Here is a 24379-nt window from a genome sequence, read left to right as displayed (position 1 = left end):
TTCGTAAATTCACGGGTTACGGAACATAACACGGTACTAGCCACAGTGCATAGTGTAGACCACTAGTGAAGGCAGTTTAAAGCTGATGACGTACCAGGCTTACTGAAATCTACAGAGGTCAGTCACCAGGCTATTATTAATAGTCGTAGTCGGATGTCCCTCGGTCCATTATGCGTCTCAAAACTATTAAACAGGTCGTAACAAAATGGCCATGCGTGGATGTTGAAGAACAAGTGGATTCGATCTACCATCATGGCGATTGCTGCCATGAAGATATCGGGGCGATGACACTGTGCATTTCGTATATAGTTCTGTGTTGTCGTGGTAAAGAGCCAATCTATGGAGTAGAAACTACATTTTCGTCTTCTTCAGCGTCACCCGTATTGCCAGCACCAGGATCTGTATTGCCAGAGAACTTGGAGACCGCACGGGAGATTGAAGATTCCACCCGTGTGGTCACATCGTCAACAAATTGCATGGTAGCATATTCTGACAGCTGATCTTGATGGTCACTTCTAGATTTCCTCAGCTCCGTTCTCATATTGGAATGCAGTTTAAAGTATTGCTCAACTTCATTTGTTTCTATTTTGTTATCTTTGGCCGCTTTCAGAAAGTGGAGAAACATATTATTCAGGCACTCTTCCCTTATTCGGCTTTCGTCGTTGTACTTCGCTCGCCTCATAGTGGTGAAATCCGTGATGAACAATTTCATCAGGGGTTCTTGCAGGGCACCAACCGCGGCAAATCCAGCAGCAACAAATGAAAGCCATTGCAATGTCGTTGCTCCAGCAACAACGCTTACTACCGTAGAGGCTATCAGACACATAGCTATGAATATCCGGAAACAGCTCCTAGCACAATTATCACACCAAGTCCATTGTTTCAACTTCCTATTGCTAGTGGCGAGGTTTGCTTCAATATCGTCCCACATGCCGTACATATATTGAACTTTAACCTTACGATATGCATCATTAGCATCCCCTTCTTCACTGTCAATGTTCCAATCATTAAGTTTCCAAGGATTGTTCGTTGGTAATATCCCATCGCTAGCCATAACAGTCGCTTTTGAGGTATCTGCCGACTGGGAAGACGTTCGTGGGGTATTAGTATCCGACGACATGCTCACTATAGGCCTTCCATCATCATGATCATGACTGCTCTGTTTGGTACCCATGCTTGTTGTACTGCTCCATATGATATACTGACTTACTGTTTACGTGCACGGTACCCGGGTTTACGTGCCCGTGTCTACGTGCAGAACGTGAATTACGTGCAGAACGTGAATGGGAAAAAATGTATGTCTACACTACAGAACGTGAATGAATGTTGTATATTATCAGGTAGCAGCGAACGGCTGAAGTTTAGCATGACTAGAACCAAAACAATAATATTTTTCGTGATCCACTGCATCATCCCCCACTTTTCTAAAAAAAAAGTAGAGATTTTTATACCACTGAAAACCTCTGGCTAGGCCTACATGTTTATGTACAAACATTTGTTATACAGATAAATTCGTTTTGCAAAAATATCGCCAAATTTGAATTTCGTTCTAGTACACCAGAACGAAATTTCCAAACTAGCCTATAGACATGATGGAGCAGTGTAGGCAGTGGCGTACCGTGGCCGCCCCAACCCCGCCCCTTCCTTAACAGCCCGAAAAGGTTGATCCAATTTTTTTCACGGTCGTTTGAAAAAGTGAAGAGCAAAAAAAAAGAAAAAAAAAGGATTTTAGGCGCTAGCGTCCCAAAAGCAACCGTTTTTCAAATTTTGTTATGCTTTTTCAATTTTTGGCGCCCTTTTCTTTGCTAATTCGTTTTGGCGCCCCTTCGTTTTTGCCGCCCCTTCGTTTTTGCCGCCCCTTCGTTTTTGCCGCCCCTGTTTTTGCCGCCCTTCGTTTTTGCTGCCCCTACATTTTGACCCGGGGCTGGCGCCCCAAAGCCCCCCCAAAAAAATACGCGCATGGTAGGCCCACCACTGATACACATAAGGGAGTGTTCATTAATACTTTGGTGGGGGGGCTGGTCTTCCTCCAATTTTTCGCTCGAAAACTTTTGACCCCCCTCGATGGACCGCTAAACTTTTTTGCCCCCCCTCTTTTGACAGAAAAAACTTTTTTGCCCCCCCCCCCCCTTATCGTATAACAAACATTATACTTAATAGTGTTGTTTCCAGTGGTGTGGTATCTGGGTCACGTGTCATTGAGGGAGGTTAATGTTTGAAACATTCAGGGTGGGGCAATTGCGCATGAAATACAAGCACAAGGAAATTTTCATTTATACTTAATTTAGATTTGTCCCAAATCAGGGTGTTTATCTGATTTTACAGGTATTAATGAAATAGAGGATTTATTTTGAGGTTCATATGCACATCAGCATATAATTTGGATCCGTGGCTATTATGATAGTACAAATACTAAAATTTGGGCATATTGAAGCTTGAATGGTCAAATATTTTTAAAATTGGAACTAATTTATATTATATGCAAAAAGCTAAAATGGTCAAATATGAGATTAATTTGCTCACACAAATGTACACAGGTATCAGTTTTGGCCCCCAAAGACCGTGGCACATGGGCCTGTGCCCACTCTGCCCTATGGTAAATCTACCCATGGGCCTATGTGTACAAAATAATTTTGCAATAAGAAATATAAACTGAAGTGTGCAGTTTATGTGCAAAAAAAATCCAATGTATTTGCAATATTTTCTTGATTTAGTTGTATTTTGATCAGATTGGTACCGGTACATAATCATATTTGAAGAGTTATAAAATTCTATGATAAAAAGTGCCATTGTTAGACCAACCCAGATGTTGCATGTTGCTGATCATCTTTGCATTAATTAATAGATATGTGTACACTAAGTGCCATCATTTTTTCAAATAAAAGCACTGAAAACTAAAACTTGCCCATGTTAAAATTGATATAAAGGGTCTCAATGCGCGCGAAGCGCGAGAAAATTTTGGGTTTTAAAGCGGAAAACTTTTTTGGCCCCCCTTTCCTACCACCTAAAACTTTTGGTCCCCCCGCTTTTAAGGTCCAAACCTTTTTTGCCCCCCCCCCTCCCTTTTTTGCCCCCCCACCAAAGTATTTCTGAACACTCCCTAATCATGCATAACTCGCAAACGCAAAATTGGAATCAACTGAGATTTTAGTAATAAGCCTTTTTCGTGGATATCTACTGAGCAATGCTAGGATCACGAAATACTTAAATGGGGCAATTTTCGATGTACAAGTTGGATCTTTAGAAATGAATCACTCATAACTCTTGAATCTTGACTTTTGTGGCTCACATTTGTTCAACAACCAATATTCTGACGTCTTGAAAAGACTTTATTACAAGAGCAAATGTTTTACCACTATAATGTAGGGACAGGAAATTGTCAACAAGTCGCGGGGAATCTTCAAAAGTCACCCAACATGGGTTTACCCTAATCGCGAGATTGTCATCTGAAATCGGTTGCCCTGCAATCCCAGTTTATTTATTTATTTATTTATTTATTTATTTATTTATTTATTTATTTATTTATTTATTTATTTATTTATTTATTTATTGATTTATTTATTTATATTTTTACATTTATTTATTTATTCATTCATTCATTCATTCATTCATTCATTCATTCATTCATTTATTTATTTATTTATTTATTTATTTATTTATTTATTTATTTATTTATTTATTTATTTATTTATTTATTTATTTATTTATTTTTATTATTTTTTTTTTTATTACTTTTTTTTTTTTTTTTTTTTTTTTTATTTATTTTTTTTTGCGCGAATATGATGCCTGGACATAGGCCGTAGGGAATAGTGTAGTTTGGGATTGACGGATCTCTGAGTGCACCTTTAATGCTGAAGAACTTTGCTTGTATAACCAAACTATGACAGGATATGTCTATTTTATCATGACAACAAAAAAGCAAAGTATATTGTTTAAATAAAGTATGTATTCTGCGCTTACAAGTTATTGATAAAAACCAAACCACACTATAATATTTACTGTGAATAATTCATACATTGGCATAATATTTTTAATAAATTATATGCAGGTTACGGCTACATGTGTCTCTATTCATTGTTTTGACTTGCTGAAACTTGTGGTTAGTGAAATCAATCAAGTAACCAATGACGTTACACCTTCTCTCTCAGTGCGAATGGACTTCACAGTATTTGTGCATATCCTTCAGTTGTTGAAAAGTTCAAGTTCAAGTTCGTGAAAAGTCACATTCGTCACGTACGCCGTCAATTCCAATGTATATATGTCGCGTGCCTAGCCTAGTGTCGCGTGCCGCTCTCGTGTAATTATTAGTGCATATATCGTTATGAATTCGGCAGAGTGACGAATCGAGAATTTTGAGCAAATTGAGTTTGTGTATTGTTATCTTTTATTTCCACCAAAAATTAATGGTAAATCTTACTCACCGACGTAGTTATTGAAATTTAGATTTGGACGCGCCTAAGTGCGATAAATGAATTCGGCAGAGAGACGAATCCGATAGCTGTACAAATCATGTTGATCTATAGTATTGTATAGCGGGAAACCCTGAATTTTTTATATTACATATCCTATACCCACGAACCAATGAAATTTAGCGCGAACAGACAAAACCACACCCACGTGGCTATGGGGGAATACTGATAATCATATTAATTTTAGACCGATTAGCGTTGATTGCGTGATGGTAAATCCCAATTTATTCCAATTACTATTGTAACTCTCAAGAGATTGGTATGGAAGAACGTATACGTCATATACGGAGCAAACAAAATGGCAAGATCAAGGTCTTACAAAAAACTTCTTTTTCCAAATAACTAATTTTCTCCTGTATTAAAACATCAGTTCTTTTTTAAAGTAAGGAGATATCCATGCTGGGTAATCAGAATTATGGGATCATAGTTATATACTATGATCAGTTCGCAATAGGCGAGAATTATTCGGGTTTTGTTACTGCGCGAGTCAATAAAGTCCGACTTACGCTTGCGTAAATTCACAAAAGCGCGTGTCAGTCACGTAATACGCGAAGCGCAGTTCGAGTTGGTGCTGCGCCCAGCTGTGTGTACGCCAATCCACGATGTTATGAGTCCCGCCTATTACGAGCTGTTCAGAGTACAAATCAGTTATTTTTACAGCTTATAAACTTGAATATAATGAAAGACAGAGATAAAAAAAGACTTTATCGCGTCTGACGTCACTGTCAAATTCCCTACGATCCTTGATTGTTAATAGTGCGTAAAAGGAAGGCCAATAATTTATCTGGTGCGGAACGGAGAAAAGGAATAGCAGAAAATGGCGAAAAATTACGTACTTTTCACAGAGAGCGTACAACCAGTCAAAGTCTCAGCATCACCCGATAATGAGGGCCGACTGTTCCATGAAATGCGACAGGCGAAAATGCTACACAATTACTGCGTATTTTCACGGTCTATCATGATGCAGTCATGTCTACAGTAGAATTCATCTCGACCTTTGCAGGACTTAAACCCCATTAAAAGCTATTAAACCAAGATAACACTCATTGAAACAGCTCAACTGATTAAATCGGATCTTCTCTGGTTGTGCACATGTGTCTGTTTTCAATGTGCGATATCGCAATAAAGCTGGTATTATAGCTTCAGTTGGGTAACCGATTATAAAGGAAACGGAAGGAAACAATGGTATGTGCACCAGCATTCTTGAAAATGAGCAACATAATGATTGTTGACTTAACACGGTTTGGAAATAATTCTTCATATTTTTGGTGTTATCTGTCGTTTTCATATCCTTCCTAAAACACAAAAGTGCGACCCTCTCCAAACACCTAAATTAGCTAAAAATTTAGGACATGTTACAAAACTATATTTTCTAGAATTTCATAGAATAGTTTAAATGTAGCTTGTACCGTTTTTTTTGTGGCATCCTTCAGAACGGAGCGGTCCGTTACCAATATAGCTAAATAATTTCGGTCAAATCTCCATTCAATTAACACGGGGAGTTGGCTAGCTATGAGCTAGCTATGCTTTGCCTTCACTCATATTTATACGAAAGTGCGACCCCTTCTGCACATCTAACCTAGCTGTAATTTTAGGTCATGTTAGAGAAATATATTTTAAATGTATTTTTTTGTCTTTTACATGAACGCACCGCCAATTTAGGCGAGTGCCGCAGATTCAAAAGCGTCCGTTCAAATAAATAAATAAAATAAATAAAATAAAATATGCCCATATTAGGCTGTTGTTGTGCAGACGTCACGCTCTACGAACGGTACAAAAAGGTGACTGATAGATATATTACGACTTGGCAGCAGACAGATTGCGCTGTCCTCTGACCCTGACTGTTTGTCACGTAGACAGACCGTGACCTGGGTAAACACATACAAAGCAGGGGATGCGACTGTGCCACAGGTCTTGTTTTTGTTTTTTTTTGTACAGAGTGCCGCTAGCCTGGTACAAGTACATTGGAGTTAAAGATGATGATCTCATGTGCTAGTGTGAATGTTTCAATGTACCAGTGTACGATGCGTTAGCCGTTTACATACGTTACTCAAGTGGTTAAACAACATAAACTTACCCAGATTGTGACACAATTTGACATCGTAGCAGTCGTAACCCTCTTTTCCTCTCCAGCCATAATTGCCTCCATTCACAATAATATCCACCTCTTCAAATTTATCCTCTCCAACATCGCCACAGAATATGCGCCCTCTATCTTTACCAGATACCATATCGGCTCTATCCACAGAGCAGCGCCACATGTTACGGGCACCATAGGCATATATTTCATGTCGTTTGACTAGTTCATCTTCGTTAACGAATGGGTTGTCAGGTGGTATAGCGTATTGTTTTTTACCATCTTGTTTGTCAATGTCAATTCGAATAACTTTGGCCAATAGTGTCGTGCTGGAATATAATAAATCAATAGATCAAAAGAGGACCGTGGCGAAGTGGTTATAGTCTCTAATTCTGACACGAGAGGACCACGGTTCAATTTCCGGTGAAGACAAATGAAAAAAAAAATCTGCTCTCCTCTCCATTACTGCATTTGAATTTCCACAATTGTAGGTACAATGGATTACAAATACCTCGTAGTCAGTGGTTAACAATGACCCCGGGCATCATAGGAGAACAGTGTGTGACAAATAATGGTTCAAAAAGGTTCAATAAGAAATATTAGAAAAAAAACCCGGATTTTTCACTGTTAAATCCGAAGACGAAACTCTCAGTAGAAAGTTCTGAAATGTATCAAAGACAATCAAAAGACCTTCATACCTAGCTGTCAAAAATTTGACAAGTAATATTTAAGGCACTTTCTGGAAGGCTGGACTGAACAACTGTCACATTTGATGTAACTAAATAATAATTTGTTGGGCAGGAAAAACCCATGTGATTTTGACCCCTGAACATGTTTAAAACAAAACTGGCAACATGTTAAATAGGAGGTTTTGCTTTGGGGCCAATGACACATAGGATGTTTTTCCTGCCTAAATTCTTCATCTGTGTCACCTACTAACCCCTACTACCCTCCTGGTTATATGCCAAATTGGTAAAGTGGACGTCCCATAAAGAGTGATAATTAATTCATTTAGAAACTCACGCTGTCAACATGGTAAAACAGAATTGGTTGCAATAAAAAGGGAATTGTATCTTAACTTCGTGTATTTTCAATCCTTGATGGAGAAATCATTATTTTTTAGCAAAGAGAACCAATGACTAAAACAAAATAAACACAAGTGATGTTACAACAGTTAAAAGAAACTTACAGATTTTGTCCATTTCCAATCTCTCCATGTTGATCACCACCACCTCCGCCGTCTCCCAAGAAAGCATACAAGTATTTATCTTTGCCAAACAATAATTGACCTCCATTATGGTTCGCTTCCGGTTCTTCGACTTCCAAAATTATACGCTCACTGTTGTCATCAACTTTATTACCATTTTCAGCTAAAGTTGTGAATTCTGAAATCCGTACTTTGAAGCCAGATTTGCTCGATACAGTGTAATAGACATAAAGCTTGCGATTTTGTGAATGTTGAGGATGAAAAGCTAAACCTAAGAATCCGCGCTCATCGGCACTGTCAGGATCAACAAGAACATGATCTTGAAGATCAAGAAATGGTTGCTCTATTTTAGTCTTGTCGTTTAAAAAAACGTACACTACACCAATTTGTTCTGCAATAAATAGTCTTTGAGTCCCGTCGTTTGCAGAAATGGCTAAAATTGATCTCGTAACCCGGAAGCAAATTCTCAAAACATATGCATCCTGGTATCTCTTGCGTCTGCGTAGATTGAATTACGGTGAGTAAAATGGTGAACAATTGAAAAACAATTCTATCCATGGTTCTTCGTGCAACTATCGTCAAAATGTTTAGATAAATAATAATCACTGAGTGATGGCTTCCAATAATTGATTGGCTTTAAAATCAGTTTGGCGTAGTATACTCGGGAGTATACTAGTAACGTGACAACAGCATACTATTATACACAAACACTAAAATTACATGTATTACCTTCAGCGGCATTGCTGTATTTGTTCTCCCATACCATACCAAGCGGAATACAATGACTATATGAACTTCAACCGAGGTTACGTACATGCAGATTTTAATCACGCTTCGCTTGTTCCGTTCTTGTTTTTCTTCACTAACCACTCGGGGTCAGCAAACCATAGAAGGCCTGCTAAATGCAATGTATTTTTGACAACTTTAAAAATGCACTGTAAAACAACAAAACGTTTCATTTACCAAGTATCTTTTTAAACACATCCATTTCCACTCTTACGTTATTTACGTTGACTTTATAAAACTGCCAAGTGTTCACCGGTCACTACTTCAAGTAGGCTATTCATGGTATAGCCATCTCCGTTTCTTTTGAAGAAATAAATTGTATCTACAGATTCATTTCGGTACGTAATATTTGTTGTCGTACCGCTCATATGATAAATCAGCTAAATTTATATAATTATGGTTGTTCTTGCAGCTTTCCTTTACATTTATACTGTGTCCCATAGACAGGAAATACCAAAAAAAAAAATGCAATGCAATGAAACTGAAACGGTTTTCTATTTTACAGTGCTTTTTTAACGTCGTTAAATTTAACAACATGCATTGCATTTTGATAATTTTTTACGCCAGTTGCGTCGATTGGACACCGTATATCAACAACAATGTAATATAACAACTAGCGGGATGCCCGCGTTCCATAAACTTTATAAATCTAATGAACTGTACTTTAAGGTCGTCACCTGATAAACTTTGTGACTAATTTTGCATTTTTCTCAAAAAATAACTACACACTGGTAACATAAGTTATGTATATTACAGGGCAAGGAATCCACAATTTTCATAACAAAAAGCCACATTTTTAACCAAACTAGCAGGATACCCGCGCTCCTACCGTGCCCCCGGTTACTGAGCAAACGCGAGCGATCAATAAAGCGGGAAGAATCACTAAACACCATATTTCTCAAAAAGGTTGAGATCTTTATACCACTGGAAACCTGATTAAAGAGTTTAACTTCAATACTACACTATTTTTCGCTCACCTGGAACGTTTTCACTAGTTCGACTAGCGTCTTCAGCAGATGGTGATGCTGTGATGATATCTTGCCTACAATCGGGATATCTCTCACTGATGACGTCATATGATTGACAGGATGACGTCACAGGATGTTACGATGTAACGCTAGTCGAACTAGTGAAAACGTTCCAGGTGAGCGAAAAATAGTGTAGTGTTGAAGTTAAACTCTTTAATCATTATCTACCACTACGTATGAATATCCACTCGTACACTGGAAACCTGTGGCAAAAAAATTCTTACAGACTTATTCGTTTAGCAAAAATATTGTGAAATGGAATTTCGTTCTGACGTTCTGGTACACCAGAACGAAATTACAACACATTGTCTATGGAACAGTGTAATACACATAATCATGTATAATCCGCAAACGCAAAATCGGAATCAACTAAAATTTTGGGAATAAGGTTTTTTTGTGTGGATATCTACTGAAAATGTCATAAATAGAGGATGATAGGATCACGAAATACTTCTTTAAGAGAGGGTCCACTTTACTGTTACTGTTAAATTTGAGTATCGCTCTTTGTTCACCAAACACTCCCATGTTGTGACCACTCCCCTCAAACCGGGTAGATGGCTCATTTAAGACAGAAACATCACCATATGTTAATTAGGGTTAGGGGTTAGAGGTTAGGGGTTAGGTTTACGGGTCGTTTGTCTTAAATGAGACATTTAAGTACCACGAAACGAAACAGAAGTGAACTCAAATCTTAGAGTAACATAAACAGAGTCCTCTCTTGATCAGCATCATGGTATGAAAAATAACGGTGTACATTATACAGTGCCCTCTTTAGCCAGTTTTTGGAGCATCATGAGCATAGGAAAGTCAACGGTTGGAGCCCTCTCTTGATAATTGCACTGAGTATTTAAAAGAAGAAAAAGCGATCGGGCTGCAGAGTAGTCTAACCAGAACGAAACTACGAGGGGCAGTCAGTATGTTTTAAGAGTTGACTCGTGACGTCATTTGTGGATTGTTTTCATGGCATTTCTCAATGATTACATAAACACTGTACCTTTGTCTTTCAAACAACACATGTAAAAATTATATCATACACATGATTACCTAACAGCATTAGCATAAAATCAATAGTCTAGGGACACTGCCAAATCACGCAAAAAGGCGGGCCTTTTAAATTACAGAAAAAACACGTGTTTACAATGTCCGAGAACAGCAAAAGTACAAGGTGCATATGGCTAGTTTTGGGTAGAAATAAACACCAGGTCCTCATTTTGCATTTGGTAAAATATGCGACTTGCCATTAAACTTTGATAGAAATAGGACATCTGGAAACTTCAACATCTTTAGGGCTTGAATGGAAGCGAAATTATTCTGCAAAAATGGCGCATATGAAAAAGCAGTTATTACAAATTACATCAATTATCTCCAAAATGAAACAGACTAAAATATAATGACTGGTCACGTGTGAGAGCTGGTACTCAGTGCGATGATAACTGGTGCAAATCAAACAACAATCTGCGCATGCGTAGGTGGGATGACCGATACAACATGGTGGAAATGCACGAAAATTGGGAAAATTCCATGTAAATAGGGCCTAAAATATTACAAAATGCTATGAAAATTATAATTTAAATATTCATATGAATTTTTATGGATGATCTCAAACTGAAATGAAAAGAAAAGTTTTTAAAATAAATTTCTCATTCAAACGATGGCTCTCTCTTTGTACCACTACTTTTTGTATAAATGTAACAATGGTAGAATAACGGTTATATTTTAATCACGGATTCAAATATTTTCTAGGGAGACTCCCGTTTAAATGTTTGGAGATTAGTCAACAGAACTGGCAAAAAAAATTAAATTTCCATGTTTGCTATTTTTGGCAATATGAAGATTTTTAAAGAAAGAAAAGCCTTGTTTTTGTCAAAAATAAGACATATTTGACCACGCATTTTAAATAAACCAAAACCTTAACAGCCCAACAAACATGGTTTAATGAACTGGTAGTTTGTGTTCTATTACTGTCCCAAAAGGCAGCATTCTCCATTCTTTAATTCCCGAGAAAATATAGAAAATACAACAATACCTCATTTCAGCCTCTTATTTCCCTTAACAAAAACGACTCAATTTCACCAGGTGACTCAAGACCATTGATTTTATGCTAATGCTGTTACGTAATCATATGTGTGATATAATTTTTACATGTGTTGTTTGAAAGACAAAGGTACAGTGTTTATGTAATCATTGAGAAATGCCATGAAAACGATCCACATATGACGTCACGAGTCAACTCTTAAAACATACTGACTGCCCCTCGTATATCTATATAATAAAATGAATGAAACACACACTTGTGCAATAAAACTGTTTACAAATCATTGCATGAGCCATCATTTAATTTACATTTCCAGTATTTAATATACAATATAGCATCAATATAGCATATATAGCAGTCTGTTTCTATTATTTTTTTTTTGGTATTTTTTCTCCAACATTCGCCATGATTTTCTTTATATACAACAATTTCAAATTTTTCCCGTCAATATCATGTCAACAAAAATTAAATCTACATCACCGTTTATTTAATTTGTAAAATCTTGGCAATTTTAAATCTTCCTTTCTTACATTTCAGCTATTCTGTAAAAAAATGTTAGATATTTTCAAACGTTTCCATACTGGTGTATTGAGCTGTCTATGATACGTTTAGTAAATGACTCGTTTAGAATGCAGACAAATTATTATTTTTCAACCAAAATAGGTAGTTAAAAAGTATTTAATCCGAATTCTTCTAGATATATTATATTTATACGTGTAATCGTAAACTTAATTTATTTAAAATGCCGGTTGTTGTACTATCTGTTTTTGAACCACACACGTCCGCGAATCAAACGGCTCGAACGGTCCAATCTATGTTTCCCGTGTTTACGGCAGGACATTTGGAATGTTAAAATAAATCATCTTTACAAGCTGTATCAAAATGATTGGTACCCAGTTTTCATTGACAATAAATGAATCTGGCATATCAAAATTCAACATAAGATCCAAAATAATGTGTAGAATAAAGTTTAACAAGTCATAATTCATTTTAAGAGTATCAATTTGGCTTTTGGAAGAGGCAGGATTTTCAATAAGCAATAATTTTGATACAGCCTGTAATCTTAACAAGCAATTTCTTACGCCAACGCTAACGTCTACGCATACAACAGTAACATCAATAAAAGTAAGTTACTTTAGTGATCTTGAATACAATTAACTGGTAACTTGGCGTATGCGTGGAAGCGGGCGTTGCCGTACGAAAATCACAGTCTCTCAATTACATTGTTTTATCGTTTAACAGGTTTACAAAATAATGTCGCGCGCACCACTCTACTGACATAAATCTTAATCAGCCCTGTTTTGTCTTAGCTCCCCCCTTCCGAAAGACCGAAACAAATAGTATTTCTCAAAGCTTGCAAAGATTTTGAAATCAAATGCGGAATACGGGTCCCCTCTCTCCAAAACTTGACATTCTTATACTCATAATAATGTTTTTTCCACTCATTTAAAGTGTTATCACGCAATTCTTCCAATGAAAAAAAATACACACATTTACACATTTTGTACAAAATAATGGGGAAAATTAAATTGGGCAATTTTTCAGAGGCATCGTGCACCGCAAAACGAACGCATTGCAGCTTTGAGAAATACTATGGCCTTATCAATAATTATGCATTGAATTGGACTTCTACCCTGCCTTATTATAATAATAGAAATAATAACAGAGGTTGACAGCGTGACGTCACTGGTCACGTTACACAATCACGTCACATGTTACACCTGGGAACCATGCCATGGCTACCTATTTGTGAACAAACGTGTCTACCCTGTGGGACCTTTACCCTGCTTTATTATATGCAGAAGTTACAATAGAGATTGGCATCGTGACGTCACTTAACACAATCACGGCATATGTTTCCCTTGGGCAACATGGCATGGCTACTTGTTTATGAGCAGGTGTGTCTACCGTGTGGGATACATGATGGATAGATGTTCCGATCAATCTGGGCTAAGATTATGATAATCTGACAACCTTTATTGCATCCTAGACAATGACATAATATATTGTCAGAATACGATGTGCCTCTAGCGGTTGCTCAGGTGAGACTGGGAAAAAGTCTACATCCAAAGCCCAAGTAATACGAATACATCACAGGAACACGTGCTGCGTGTCTCACTACTTTCGCGTAAATCCAACGGTAACGAGAACGGCTATTTCGACTATGGAGGTCAAAAATGGACTGACAAAGTCAATCGCTGGCGGCGCATCGTATTGTGAATCCCGACACAGGCGGCATAGGACACGCAACACGGACGTACGAGGCTGGCGAAGATACAGGGCTGACAGCCCCATTCACAATACACGGTTAGCGATTATAAATGGACAATTAACATACTTGCAGTGGGGTACTTTGCAGAACCCCAACGGTTTTAGAGTAAGATAATTTTGCTTTGACACCACATAACAAATTTAGAATTGTTTGTGAAGATTTCATGATTATGTGTTAATCCAATGGCGACGTCAAAAATAGCGATATCGCATCCACCATCATCTGTCCCGACAAGTAAAATTGCTCAAAATGATGCAATAACCTTGGTATCAATAGCCTATTGTCTCAAAAGTTATCCAGTGGTGTGATGCTGATGGTGTGTAAGGATAACGTTTTTTTAGTATTATACGTGCGTATTATTATTATTATTATTATTATTAAAGAAATATACATTTTATAAAGTTTTTAAGGATTCTTTGAGAAAATTCATATTACCAGGATTAAAAGAAGCAGATAACCAGCAAACACAAAAACCGTTTTCAATAGTTATAAACGTGTTATAAATGAGGTCACAAAATGTCTTGAAAACGTTTTATATGAAAAAACAGTACAACAATAATGTTGCCAAATGTTATTGTAAAATATTTGTGCAAAATATTTTTTGCAACATTTAAATAACATGTTAGATGTTTGCATCAAGCATGCAATAATGTTTTTGAACGCCTTTTAACATGTTTAAACAATTTAAACCTTTATTACTATTTAATCGTTTTCTGTAAAACGATTTGTGTTTGCTGAAGGGTAGCCCCTGTTCTAGCTAATCAGGATTTATAAGATTATTGATTTTATTTTTTAATTATTATTATTATTATTATTATTATTATTATTATTATTATACTTTTAGTAATTATACCCTTTATTTCTCGTTGATGATTGATCGAATACTTCGGATACTATCACATGGTTGCTACAGGTGGCTTCTAGTTCTTAGCGGCACTAAAAAGCCTCTATCGTGCTTATAAAATATTAAGTGCTTAAGTGCAAAGAATGAGTGAGAATATCAAGAAAAATATTTGTATTATTTACAGAGAAATCGGCGCCACGTTTTTACTTATAGCCATTTTGTAACATTTCCATAAAAATAGATTTGTATTTCTTTATACAAAATGTTACTTTTCACTGTCAGATTTCCCCCACTTATTTTGACCTAAACACATCGGGAATATCAATGAATAACCGCCATTTAATACCAGCCCACATAATCGCTAATGCGAGTCACTCTGTCTATCGTGACTGAGTTCGATCATTTTGATGTGTAATGACCTTCCGCACGCAGTGTACGTACAGTGTTATAGGCATCGAGTACGCGCTGGACAAATATTTCGACCGGAATAATTAAACGACGTAGAGCACCTTAAACCTTGATTCTTCAGTGTATGTTAGATTACTAAATTACATTACAATCTTGTACAAAGCTGAATTTTGAAAAAAAATTAGGGCTTACTAAGCAAATGTTACAATATGGCTTTAATGAAACATTTCATGTTTTGTTACTCCTTTTTACCATGGCCCATTTTGGAAACACCAATCCAATTACTCAAGCCAGCCATACGTTGTGTATCATAAGCTAAGGCAGTTTATGAAACCATTAATCACGTCACTGCAAAAATATTTTTAAATTGTTATCTAAAATATGAATACAAATCATTGTCATAATGGTCCTGTATGCTAACAACCAAGGTTAACCTAAAGTCATCGAAAAATCTAAAAGCTTGATAGGGAAAATAAAAAATAAGACAAATATACAAATACACTTGTACCCTTAATTTTCAATTGCATTATTGAATAATCTGAATGACGGCAAATGTCTAGCACCTTTCTAACATATGAAATGATTGTCCTAATAATTGTTCTAGTTGATACGCCATAACAGAATATAGGGTCCACAAGGTATAAGTCCCCTAATATTTTTTTTAATAAGTCTAAAAATATTTTAACAAATGTAACAATGTAATTGTGTAAGAAAAGAGGCCGTTTTTAAAGTTGCACCTTAGTCCATATCAGTCAGGTTTCCTTTAGCAAACGCATGAATAGACCTGGCTGACTGTATTGTTTGAGAGTTAACTCCTATGAACTGAGATGCAACTTTTAACACTGTTTAAGTCGGTCTCTTTTTTTACATAATGAACCATTGTGACTGAACGCAATGACGTGTGCCGCTATAATTTGGTCCATATGTGTAAAACAAATAAGGCTATCCATACGTTTTTACATGTTTGCCTTTCGTTAAATATTTTTCGATTTATTTTAAAAAGTATTTAGGGGGGAACTTATAAGTTGTGGACCCTATATCGGAGTAATTAAATTGGTTTCCTTAAAGACACACTCTTAATCTCGGTTATTTTATTTACATTAATTCCCCGATTCATATCTACATTAAATCGCAAGTTAAGATGAAATTATACTACTCTCCAAAACAATACCTTTTAACCCAGCTATACTTAAAATCAACAACGTCATCGAATGATTATTTGTTATCTTGGTTATCCATAATGACGAATCCTCGTTAACTACAAACTGTCCCTTTGCATTCTGCCAAAACGAGGGCGATGTTTACGTATTTCTACAATACACAGACGTTTTTGCCACTCTCGCTGTCCGGTGCATCTTGTAAAGCACTAGCTTTACATTATACAAAGGAACGGTTTACAGTAATCAGGTATTGGCGCTTTGAAAACCCTCGACAAATGCCCACACCTGCACACACACACACAAAATTATAGTTACTGCTGTCGCCTTATTGGGTACGCCACGTCATTTCGATATGGCGTTAATCTGAAATACCTCCAGTTAGAACAATTCAATTTTCATTACCAAGATCACATTAATGTTAGATGTCAGTTTACGAGTCCGAAAGCAAAACAAGAAAGAGAAGTTGCGTAACTCGGGGCAAATTAATCAGAATTTTTATTCTCAATCTTAATTTGAATTATAATCTTAATACCGTAAACGTTCGCCTAATGGCGCTATGGAGTTCATGGAAATGAGAGAGCGCCATCCCTGTAAAAGCCGACTATTATCACTGATCATTAAGGGTACGTGTAGTTAAAGGGTGAAACCTATCGACACATACAATTATGAACAAGATCGAACAAACTTGTTCATGATAATGCGGTAATCATTCATCTGATACGTTGTGGCCCAGTGAGCAGAGCATTAGACTATAGTGCGAGGATAAAGAGAACTTGTGGAGAAGATTGATGGTTCGAATCTCAGGCAGTAATTTCTGACAGATTATGATGTCTGTCAATGTTTTTTTTCTGATTTGAGGAAATTTTATTCTCTATTTTCTTGATTTTATCTTTAACATTGTTTATATAATTTTATAATTTTATCTTGTATATGTGTCTTTTTTCATGATTCTTTGTTGTTATCGTTTCATTTTAGAGTAACTCAATCAAATGTTGTAATGAACCTATTTGATTGTATAGGAATTTGTTATGTGTGTGAGACTAACTGTCGCCTGCGACAAGTCTTTCAATTCGCGCAAGTGTCCTTGCCTATGCATCAGTGGTCATAAGAGGTATATCATTTTATTCGAAAGATCGGGGGGGGCAAATATACGGGGGTCATAAAGTCTTGGAAAGAATAATAGGAGGGGTCATAAAATGTTTTATGGCCAAAATGTAGGGAGTCACACGATGACCACAGAAAGTGTGTTATTTTATTCAAAAAGACTGATTTCAATACAATTTTGGGGTTTGGGATCATAAAATTTTTGTTGCCGAAATAGTGCGCAATTTTATTGACGCAGACTTTTTGTAAATTTGGGACCCCCCTTCCGAAAAAAATGATAGCCCTAAGAGGATTCAAAAGATAACCTCTGCCCCAATTTGTTTGAAACTGTTCCACGGAGGATGTATCATAATAGGCTCAGTCAATGATATAAATAAAATTTGAATGAGTGAACGAACAAAATCATACAACGACCAACTGAATAGAGGCTGTGCATATGACGTATCATCCCGTAAATATGGCGGACTACTCAAATGCATTCAACAAAAGCATGATTGCATCTACCGCGACAGTTCGTCTCACACACATAACAAAATGCACTACGATCAAATAGGTTGATGACAACATTTGATTGAATGGACTGCACTGCGCTATGATTACGGGGAAGAAACCGGTTCAAATCCTTTGTTTGGAGCCAATCGATAAACACAAGGCCTCTATAGCTATCATTGAATAGAGTGTATGCAATAAACCAACCGGAACGGTATGACAATTGAGATGGCAGCCATGTTGGAGGACAGCTCTAAAATAGCTTAAGATGACAGAGGGACAGGTCTCTAGATCGATTCCACATCCATTCATACATATCACCTGTTTTAATGTATTATCATGCGATTTGCCCCGTGGCACCTTATGGAGGACAGAATATTATTTAAATGAGGATGACTCTGTCATGAGTGACGTCGTATTGCATACCCTCTATACTGGCTAGGATTCCACAACACAATGAGAACATGTTGTAAGGCACACAATACCCCAATGGCTTTCCATATTATGTGCACTCAACAACTATTCAGTATCAAAGCCCGGTATCGAAGTTACGTAATGTTACTATGTCAACGGGATCACGCGCTTAAGTAATGAACCACGATCGAAACAATCAGTACACAAAAAGGCATACCATAGCGTGATCATAATGATCGCCATACAAACAGTGCTTGGTTCCGATACCATCACGGAGTTACGTAACTACTTCGTGGTCTGATAGTTATATGATCAATGGTCTGATCTACTTGGGTTCGATCCTTTTAAGAAAAAAAAAAATAGCTGATCATTTATAATGCATAAATGAATAAAGTAATGTAGTTACACAATTTGAAACATTGAGGCCGTTCTATTTTTCAAAGGTCATTTAACTGTTAAATGTAGTGGAATATATCACGCATTGATAGGTAACAGGTGGAGCAAATTTTGTCAGCTGTTTTTGTTGCCGTTTGTTCGCAGTGCCTATTTATCTAAAAAAAAATAAGAAAAGTAAAATTAAATTTAAAAAAAATCACAATATTCGTTCGTAAAATGGGGAAAAAATCCAAAAACATTTCTTGACCCTTCTTCACATAAAAGTGGGGACAGAAATCAAGATTCGAACAAGTACCATTCACCATTCAAGGCGCACCCTCTACCGACTGAGCTAACGGGTCAAACAATAGAAGGGTGTAATTTTGAACTGAAGAATATTAAAAAATATGAAGAAATTACAATGTTATAAAAGAGTTACCAAAATGAGGTACTATAACGTATGAATCGATTTACAAATTAAGTCCAATGGCACTTTAAGAAAGAATACCTGAAGAAACCCCAAAACATTTGCTGCTCTAGCAACTAACCTAGTGACCTAAAGTATTGGGTCATGTCACGATATTTTTTCTAGGCATTATGTCCAGGTTGCTCAATATAACATACACGTATCCTTAATGCTGTTGAGATTTTACAGGGATGGCGCTCTCACATTTCTAAGAATCCAAAAGCGCCATTAGGCGAACGTTTACGGTATTTGTATTCGGACTAGCGACATATCAGACCTACAGATGGACCGTACCCTCTTGATAATTGATCTAAATGATAATAACATTCTGCATAAAATGGCACAATACACAGTTACAATCCTCAATTATAGGTACCTAAAAATATGTAACACAAGGGTATTGCACCCTAGTATCTTTTAAGTATCTATTATAATAACCAACTGGAAAAACTCCATAATTATATCGAATAGTACAGCAAATAGGTACCCGATAAAGAGGAATCTAACTGTGTATAACACTTAATGAACACCAAGGCAGTGAGTATTTTCAGTCCTACAACCTCGACATTGGCAGCTAAGGGCGTTGACGTAAAAATATGTCCGGTTAACTCCAACATCACAGTCGTCCAGTTCTATTGATTTGAGTTCCATGGCGCCATATGAACACATGTCGTGGTTGGAGGTCTTATAAGGAGGCTCTAGAATCGGCACCTGGACAGAGAAAGGAACAAAAGAATGACTGTGATTAAGTGATTATTATTACATTATTATTTCACATACATTCACCTCCTAATATCTCACTCAAGACGTATCAAAGTCTTGGAAAATCCAAATGAAATTTCAAAGTTGGTCAGATCTAGTTTAAATACATACCAACTATACATTATTACACAATATAATGTTATATCTATTATAGTAATCGCCTAAGGGGGAATTCTATGTGAGAATTTTCACACATTTGTGCGGGGTGTGTGGGGGTGCAGGGGTATGTGGGTGCAAAATCTCGGAAAATTCAAAATGAAATTTCAAAGTTGGTCAAATCAGGTTAAAATACATACCAACTATACATTATTACATAATATTACGCTACAATATAATGATAGATCTATTATAATAATCGCCTAAGGTGAAATTTTATGTGAGCATTTTCACACATTTGTGCGGGGAGTGGGGGTGTGTGGGTGTGTGTAGGGGTATGTGGGTGCAGGATGTGCGTGGCTATGTTAATTGTTCTCGTAAATAACAAATGGTAAGGTATATTATTGATAACAGTCAATTTACTTGTTCAGATGTATAATGGGGGTGGGCGTGGCCGGGTGGGGATGTATAGTTGACATGTGGGGGCGGAGGGTATGCGTGTATATGTTTTACATAATATAGAACCTTTCAGTTTGATGTAGACGTGAAAAATAATACAAAAAACATGTTAAATTAAAAGTTATTTATAGTGTTGTTGGCGGAAGTCAATGCGGGTGACTATATTCGGTGCAAACGATCGTTAATGAAGTCTTTATATCCTTGGAAGATGAAAACAACGATCACGCCTTTAACATAATGAAAAGAATATACTTCTTTGTAATAACTTGTTCCTACTTGATTGGTTGTATGTTGAAACGAGAGCTTTTAAATTTCACTGTGACGTGCTTTTAACTGAGTGACGTCATCATCTGCAACTTGTGCCGTCATATTTTGGGTATTGGTACTTTATTAGCCTTTTCATTACCCACATATTGTGTAAGTACCCTGTGCTTAAATGCCGACAGGGCCGGATTTATCACTGGGGCCAGATGGGCCCGGGACCCCAAAAATCCTGTGCATGTTCCTTTTTATCACGAAAAAACCCTGTTTTGGTCCAAAATGTGGTATGATTGCAAAAGTTTGTGCGCTTCGCGCGCAATGGCCCTTTACATAGCAAAGCAAAATTTGGGGCTTAAATGATCTAAAATTGAAATTTACTATGATCCAGCGCTAATGACCTAGTAAAATCGTAAATTGTAATGCTTTCGCCGCCACTGTCGATCTTATAGTATGCCCCCTTTTTGTTAACCAAAACTCAGCCACTTAAGTGCACATGCTTTCCTCATGGTGAGTTTGGAGGCCTCCAAAATTTGGCTTGGCACAAGACCCCGGAAGATACAATGTTATTAAAATGAAAGAAACGTTTTTGTGTGGTAGGAAATGTGCAGGGTTGTGCGTGTTCAAGATATCGAGGAAATGGTGATGATGTGTTTGTTGTGTCCATTATTATGATTATGGTAATACATTATGTGTTTGTATATATTCCTCTTAAAGGCTTACTACATGCTATTGTTGTACACTTTCCGTTTCAGGTCAATGCAACGTAACTGAACTGCTATAGCGCCAGTTAATGCAAAACATAGAGGTGCGTGAGAGGCCAAAGGTCACATCGTGAATATTCACGGTCTGGGCTCTTGTATGAAGGTAGTTACGTCATCCAATATGTCCCAATAAACTTAACCCTAACCCTGGCCAGTAACCACAACCCTCATTTGCATATTGGGAATATTAAATGAAGCATCTACTCATATGAATCATCATCTACTCTAAATATCTGTATAAAAAGTGTAAATATGCAGATTTATGCGCATTTAGGTTTCCTCATAATAAACATGATGTTGTACCACTTACACAGTTTGTTCTATTTTTCCCAAAGTCGCCTTTAACGTGTTTAGATGTTGATCACAACAGCGACAATAATGTAACTTTTAACTTTTTATTTAATTGTCATATGCCAAATTCAAAGTCTATTTCGCTTACTTTTGTCCTTAATAAAAGAGTATTCTGAAAAATGTTCATCGCATAGTCACTTCTTTATCAAAAAGCAGACACATGGATACATAACACAAAATCTTACAATGTTTGTTTTTGGTGAGATGGCCATAAATTGGATTAAGAATAATTAAAAATATCACCCATTGTTATCTTAGTATTTTTGATATGCATTTCCGCCTTACCTGGTACGTATCACATCTTCCAAAACATGCGTGTGTTCCAATTGTCTGAGTCCTGCACCCTTCCTTTTCCGCATTATGTTGTAAAAACCATCTTACATTGCAGTTTAACGCACTCGGTCTCCCACCTCCGCCACTGCCACCACTTCTGGCTGCTGACGTTACTGAGAAAATACAGGTAGCAATAAGTACGCAAAACACGCTACATAATACAGTTGTTCTACGCCATTCTACAAATACAATTTGCTGTGGCATTCTCATCTATGAAAATCTGTTCGTTCTGCCGTGTTTTGCTATAATAAATTCACTGTCAACAAACAAAAGTCGGTTTGTAAATCCAGATGATAAGTACGATCTTGTCTTATAAAAGAAGAATTTATTGCTGAACAATTATCGCGCTATTCCAATTTTACCTTGCTAAGAAGATATGCATCCTTGTTAAAACAGTGTTAGATTGTTACCATTAAGAGCCCTGATGGAATACGCGTATGTGAGCAGTGAAAAAAGAGGAGAAAAGACTGCGTAACGTCCACCGTGTAGCTTATCGAGCGCCCCGGAGGATAGAAAGATTGTGATAGGGCGGTTAGGATGGCTTCATGTGTGTGTCTGGTGCGCGAGAGTTGTGACGTAATTATAATCCGTATGAAATTTAAGGTGACAGTGGTCTGATCAATTTATACCGAGTTTGTTTGTGCAAGTTAATTTTCAGAAGCATTTTTTGATCAACGTAATTGTTCTAGATTCCCAGACAGTTGAATTAATTCAAGTGTGTGCGGTATCTATGGCGAATAAATATATTTTAAATGTATGCATGATAATGTATTGTTGTGTATATATATATTTTCTGATGTAGCACCTCATACCCTGAAATTTCCCCGGAGAAAATCATTACATAGTAGCCGCATATATCGGCCAGTTTATGGGTGCTATTCGCTCTATACTATGTATCATATCATATCATATCATATCATATCATATCATATCATATCATATCATATCATATCATATCATATCATATCATATCATGTCATGTCACAGCATATCATATCGCATCATATCATATCATATCATATCGTATCACATCACATCACATCACATCACATCACATCACATCATACATCTGTTCATACAACCAAACTAATGCAAAATCCTCCTCAGCATAAATTAATTTGTAAAGCATACAGGTGTTGAACCGGTCGGTATCACACTATCACCATTATTATGTAAATGAGGGGATGTTTCTGAAAGGTAGGAGGCGGGAGTAATTCATAAGAGGGTAGGCGTCCGGAAATATGTACGTATGTAATTGACGTGTCTAGTATCTAGTAATAAACAATGGGACAGGTACTAAGTTCTGAGAAATACACATAAATCAGTCCAAGAGAATGCCAAATATGGATCAGGAGTATTACATAATAATACCCTGCTATGACAATAGCTGCACTAGGTTAATCGTATAATCTCCTTATGTGGTTAGCATGGCTGGGCCAGGAAATCCACAAGGTCAGCCAATGTATGTACATGTATTCGGTACATGTAACATATCTCTTACAATGGGTGATACATTTCTGGTTTGTTTTATTTCAAAACGCAACAGTCGATATTCTAAAGCTTGGTCCAAATCCAAGAGAAGAACCAACTCTAGTAATTTATGTGGTTTCAAATTATATCGGGTGTTGCCTTTTTGATAGAAATGGTGTTTGTTGATGTGCACAGTTTCCCATTAGATCATAACATGCTGTTGTACATCCAAGGTCAAAGGTCTTTTAATCCATATTTGGCGTTGTTCTGGGACTGTAAATATAAATGTCTATCCATTGTGACTTTGACACAAGACACGTCAATTTTACGAACATATTTCCAGACGCTTACTATCTTACGAATTAATATTCCTCCCACCTCCCACCTTTCAGGAACTCAAAGTTAGGAATGTAGTTTTCAAAAAAATAGAGCCAATTGCTCTAGTTGATCAATTTATGCCGGAAAATTGACAAAAAAATTAAGAAAATAATAAGTATGCTGTTAATTAGAGTTTAATTACAGGGGAACTAGTAGTTTTTTTTGAAAGAGTTATGCAATTTTCACCCGCTACAACGTAGACTTTGCCCAACACTTTTCCCCAGTCAAGCAAGAGAGGTATTTAAAACGTCCGCTATTTTGGACAAATTGTCACATTCTTTTTTCATTTCCTTCTTATATCAAATAATTTAGATTTTTTGATATTCAAGATATAATACAAATTTTATGGCAAATTGTTATTGCCATATAATTTA

General features: G+C 36.7%; 2 protein-coding genes across 2 annotated transcripts; both read right to left on the bottom strand.

Annotated features, from left to right (window-relative positions):
• Positions 1-5074: 5074 nt before the first annotated feature.
• Positions 5075-10092, bottom strand: LOC140156197 (HHIP-like protein 2). The gene is made up of 4 exons (XM_072179212.1): positions 10019-10092; positions 7736-8251; positions 6547-6875; positions 5075-5097 (listed from the first exon to the last, which is right to left on the bottom strand). Exons 1-4 carry the CDS (start codon positions 10090-10092, stop codon positions 5075-5077), a joined length of 942 nt encoding a protein of 313 aa, XP_072035313.1.
• A 9327-nt stretch (positions 10093-19419) lies between these two features.
• Positions 19420-22610, bottom strand: LOC140165664 (glycoprotein hormone beta-5-like). Its single transcript, XM_072188963.1, has 2 exons — positions 22110-22610; positions 19420-19845 (listed from the first exon to the last, which is right to left on the bottom strand). Exons 1-2 carry the CDS (start codon positions 22365-22367, stop codon positions 19654-19656), a joined length of 450 nt encoding a protein of 149 aa, XP_072045064.1. The 5' UTR covers positions 22368-22610; the 3' UTR covers positions 19420-19653.
• Between the last annotated feature and the right edge of the window lie 1769 nt (positions 22611-24379).

Source organism: Amphiura filiformis, chromosome 1 (assembly GCF_039555335.1).
Source record: "Amphiura filiformis chromosome 1, Afil_fr2py, whole genome shotgun sequence".
Taxonomy (NCBI): Eukaryota; Metazoa; Echinodermata; class Ophiuroidea; order Amphilepidida; family Amphiuridae; genus Amphiura; species Amphiura filiformis.
This window is presented reverse-complemented; position numbering and strand designations above follow the sequence as displayed.

Excerpts from the sequence above, each read along its gene's own strand:
- LOC140165664 (XM_072188963.1), bottom strand. The coding sequence starts at position 22,367 with ATGAGAATGCCACAGCAAATTGTATTTGTAGAATGGCGTAGAACAACT. Across the intron at positions 19,846-22,109 it reads GAAGATGTGATACGTACCAG|GTGCCGATTCTAGAGCCTCC; the intron begins GTAAGGCGGAAA and ends TTCTCTGTCCAG.
- LOC140156197 (XM_072179212.1), bottom strand. The coding sequence starts at position 10,092 with ATGGGAGTGTTTGGTGAACAAAGAGCGATACTCAAATTTAACAGTAAC. Across the intron at positions 8,252-10,018 it reads GTGGACCCTCTCTTAAAGAA|ACGCAAGAGATACCAGGATG; the intron begins GTATTTCGTGAT and ends CAATCTACGCAG. Across the intron at positions 6,876-7,735 it reads ATTGGAAATGGACAAAATCT|CACGACACTATTGGCCAAAG; the intron begins GTAAGTTTCTTT and ends ATTATATTCCAG.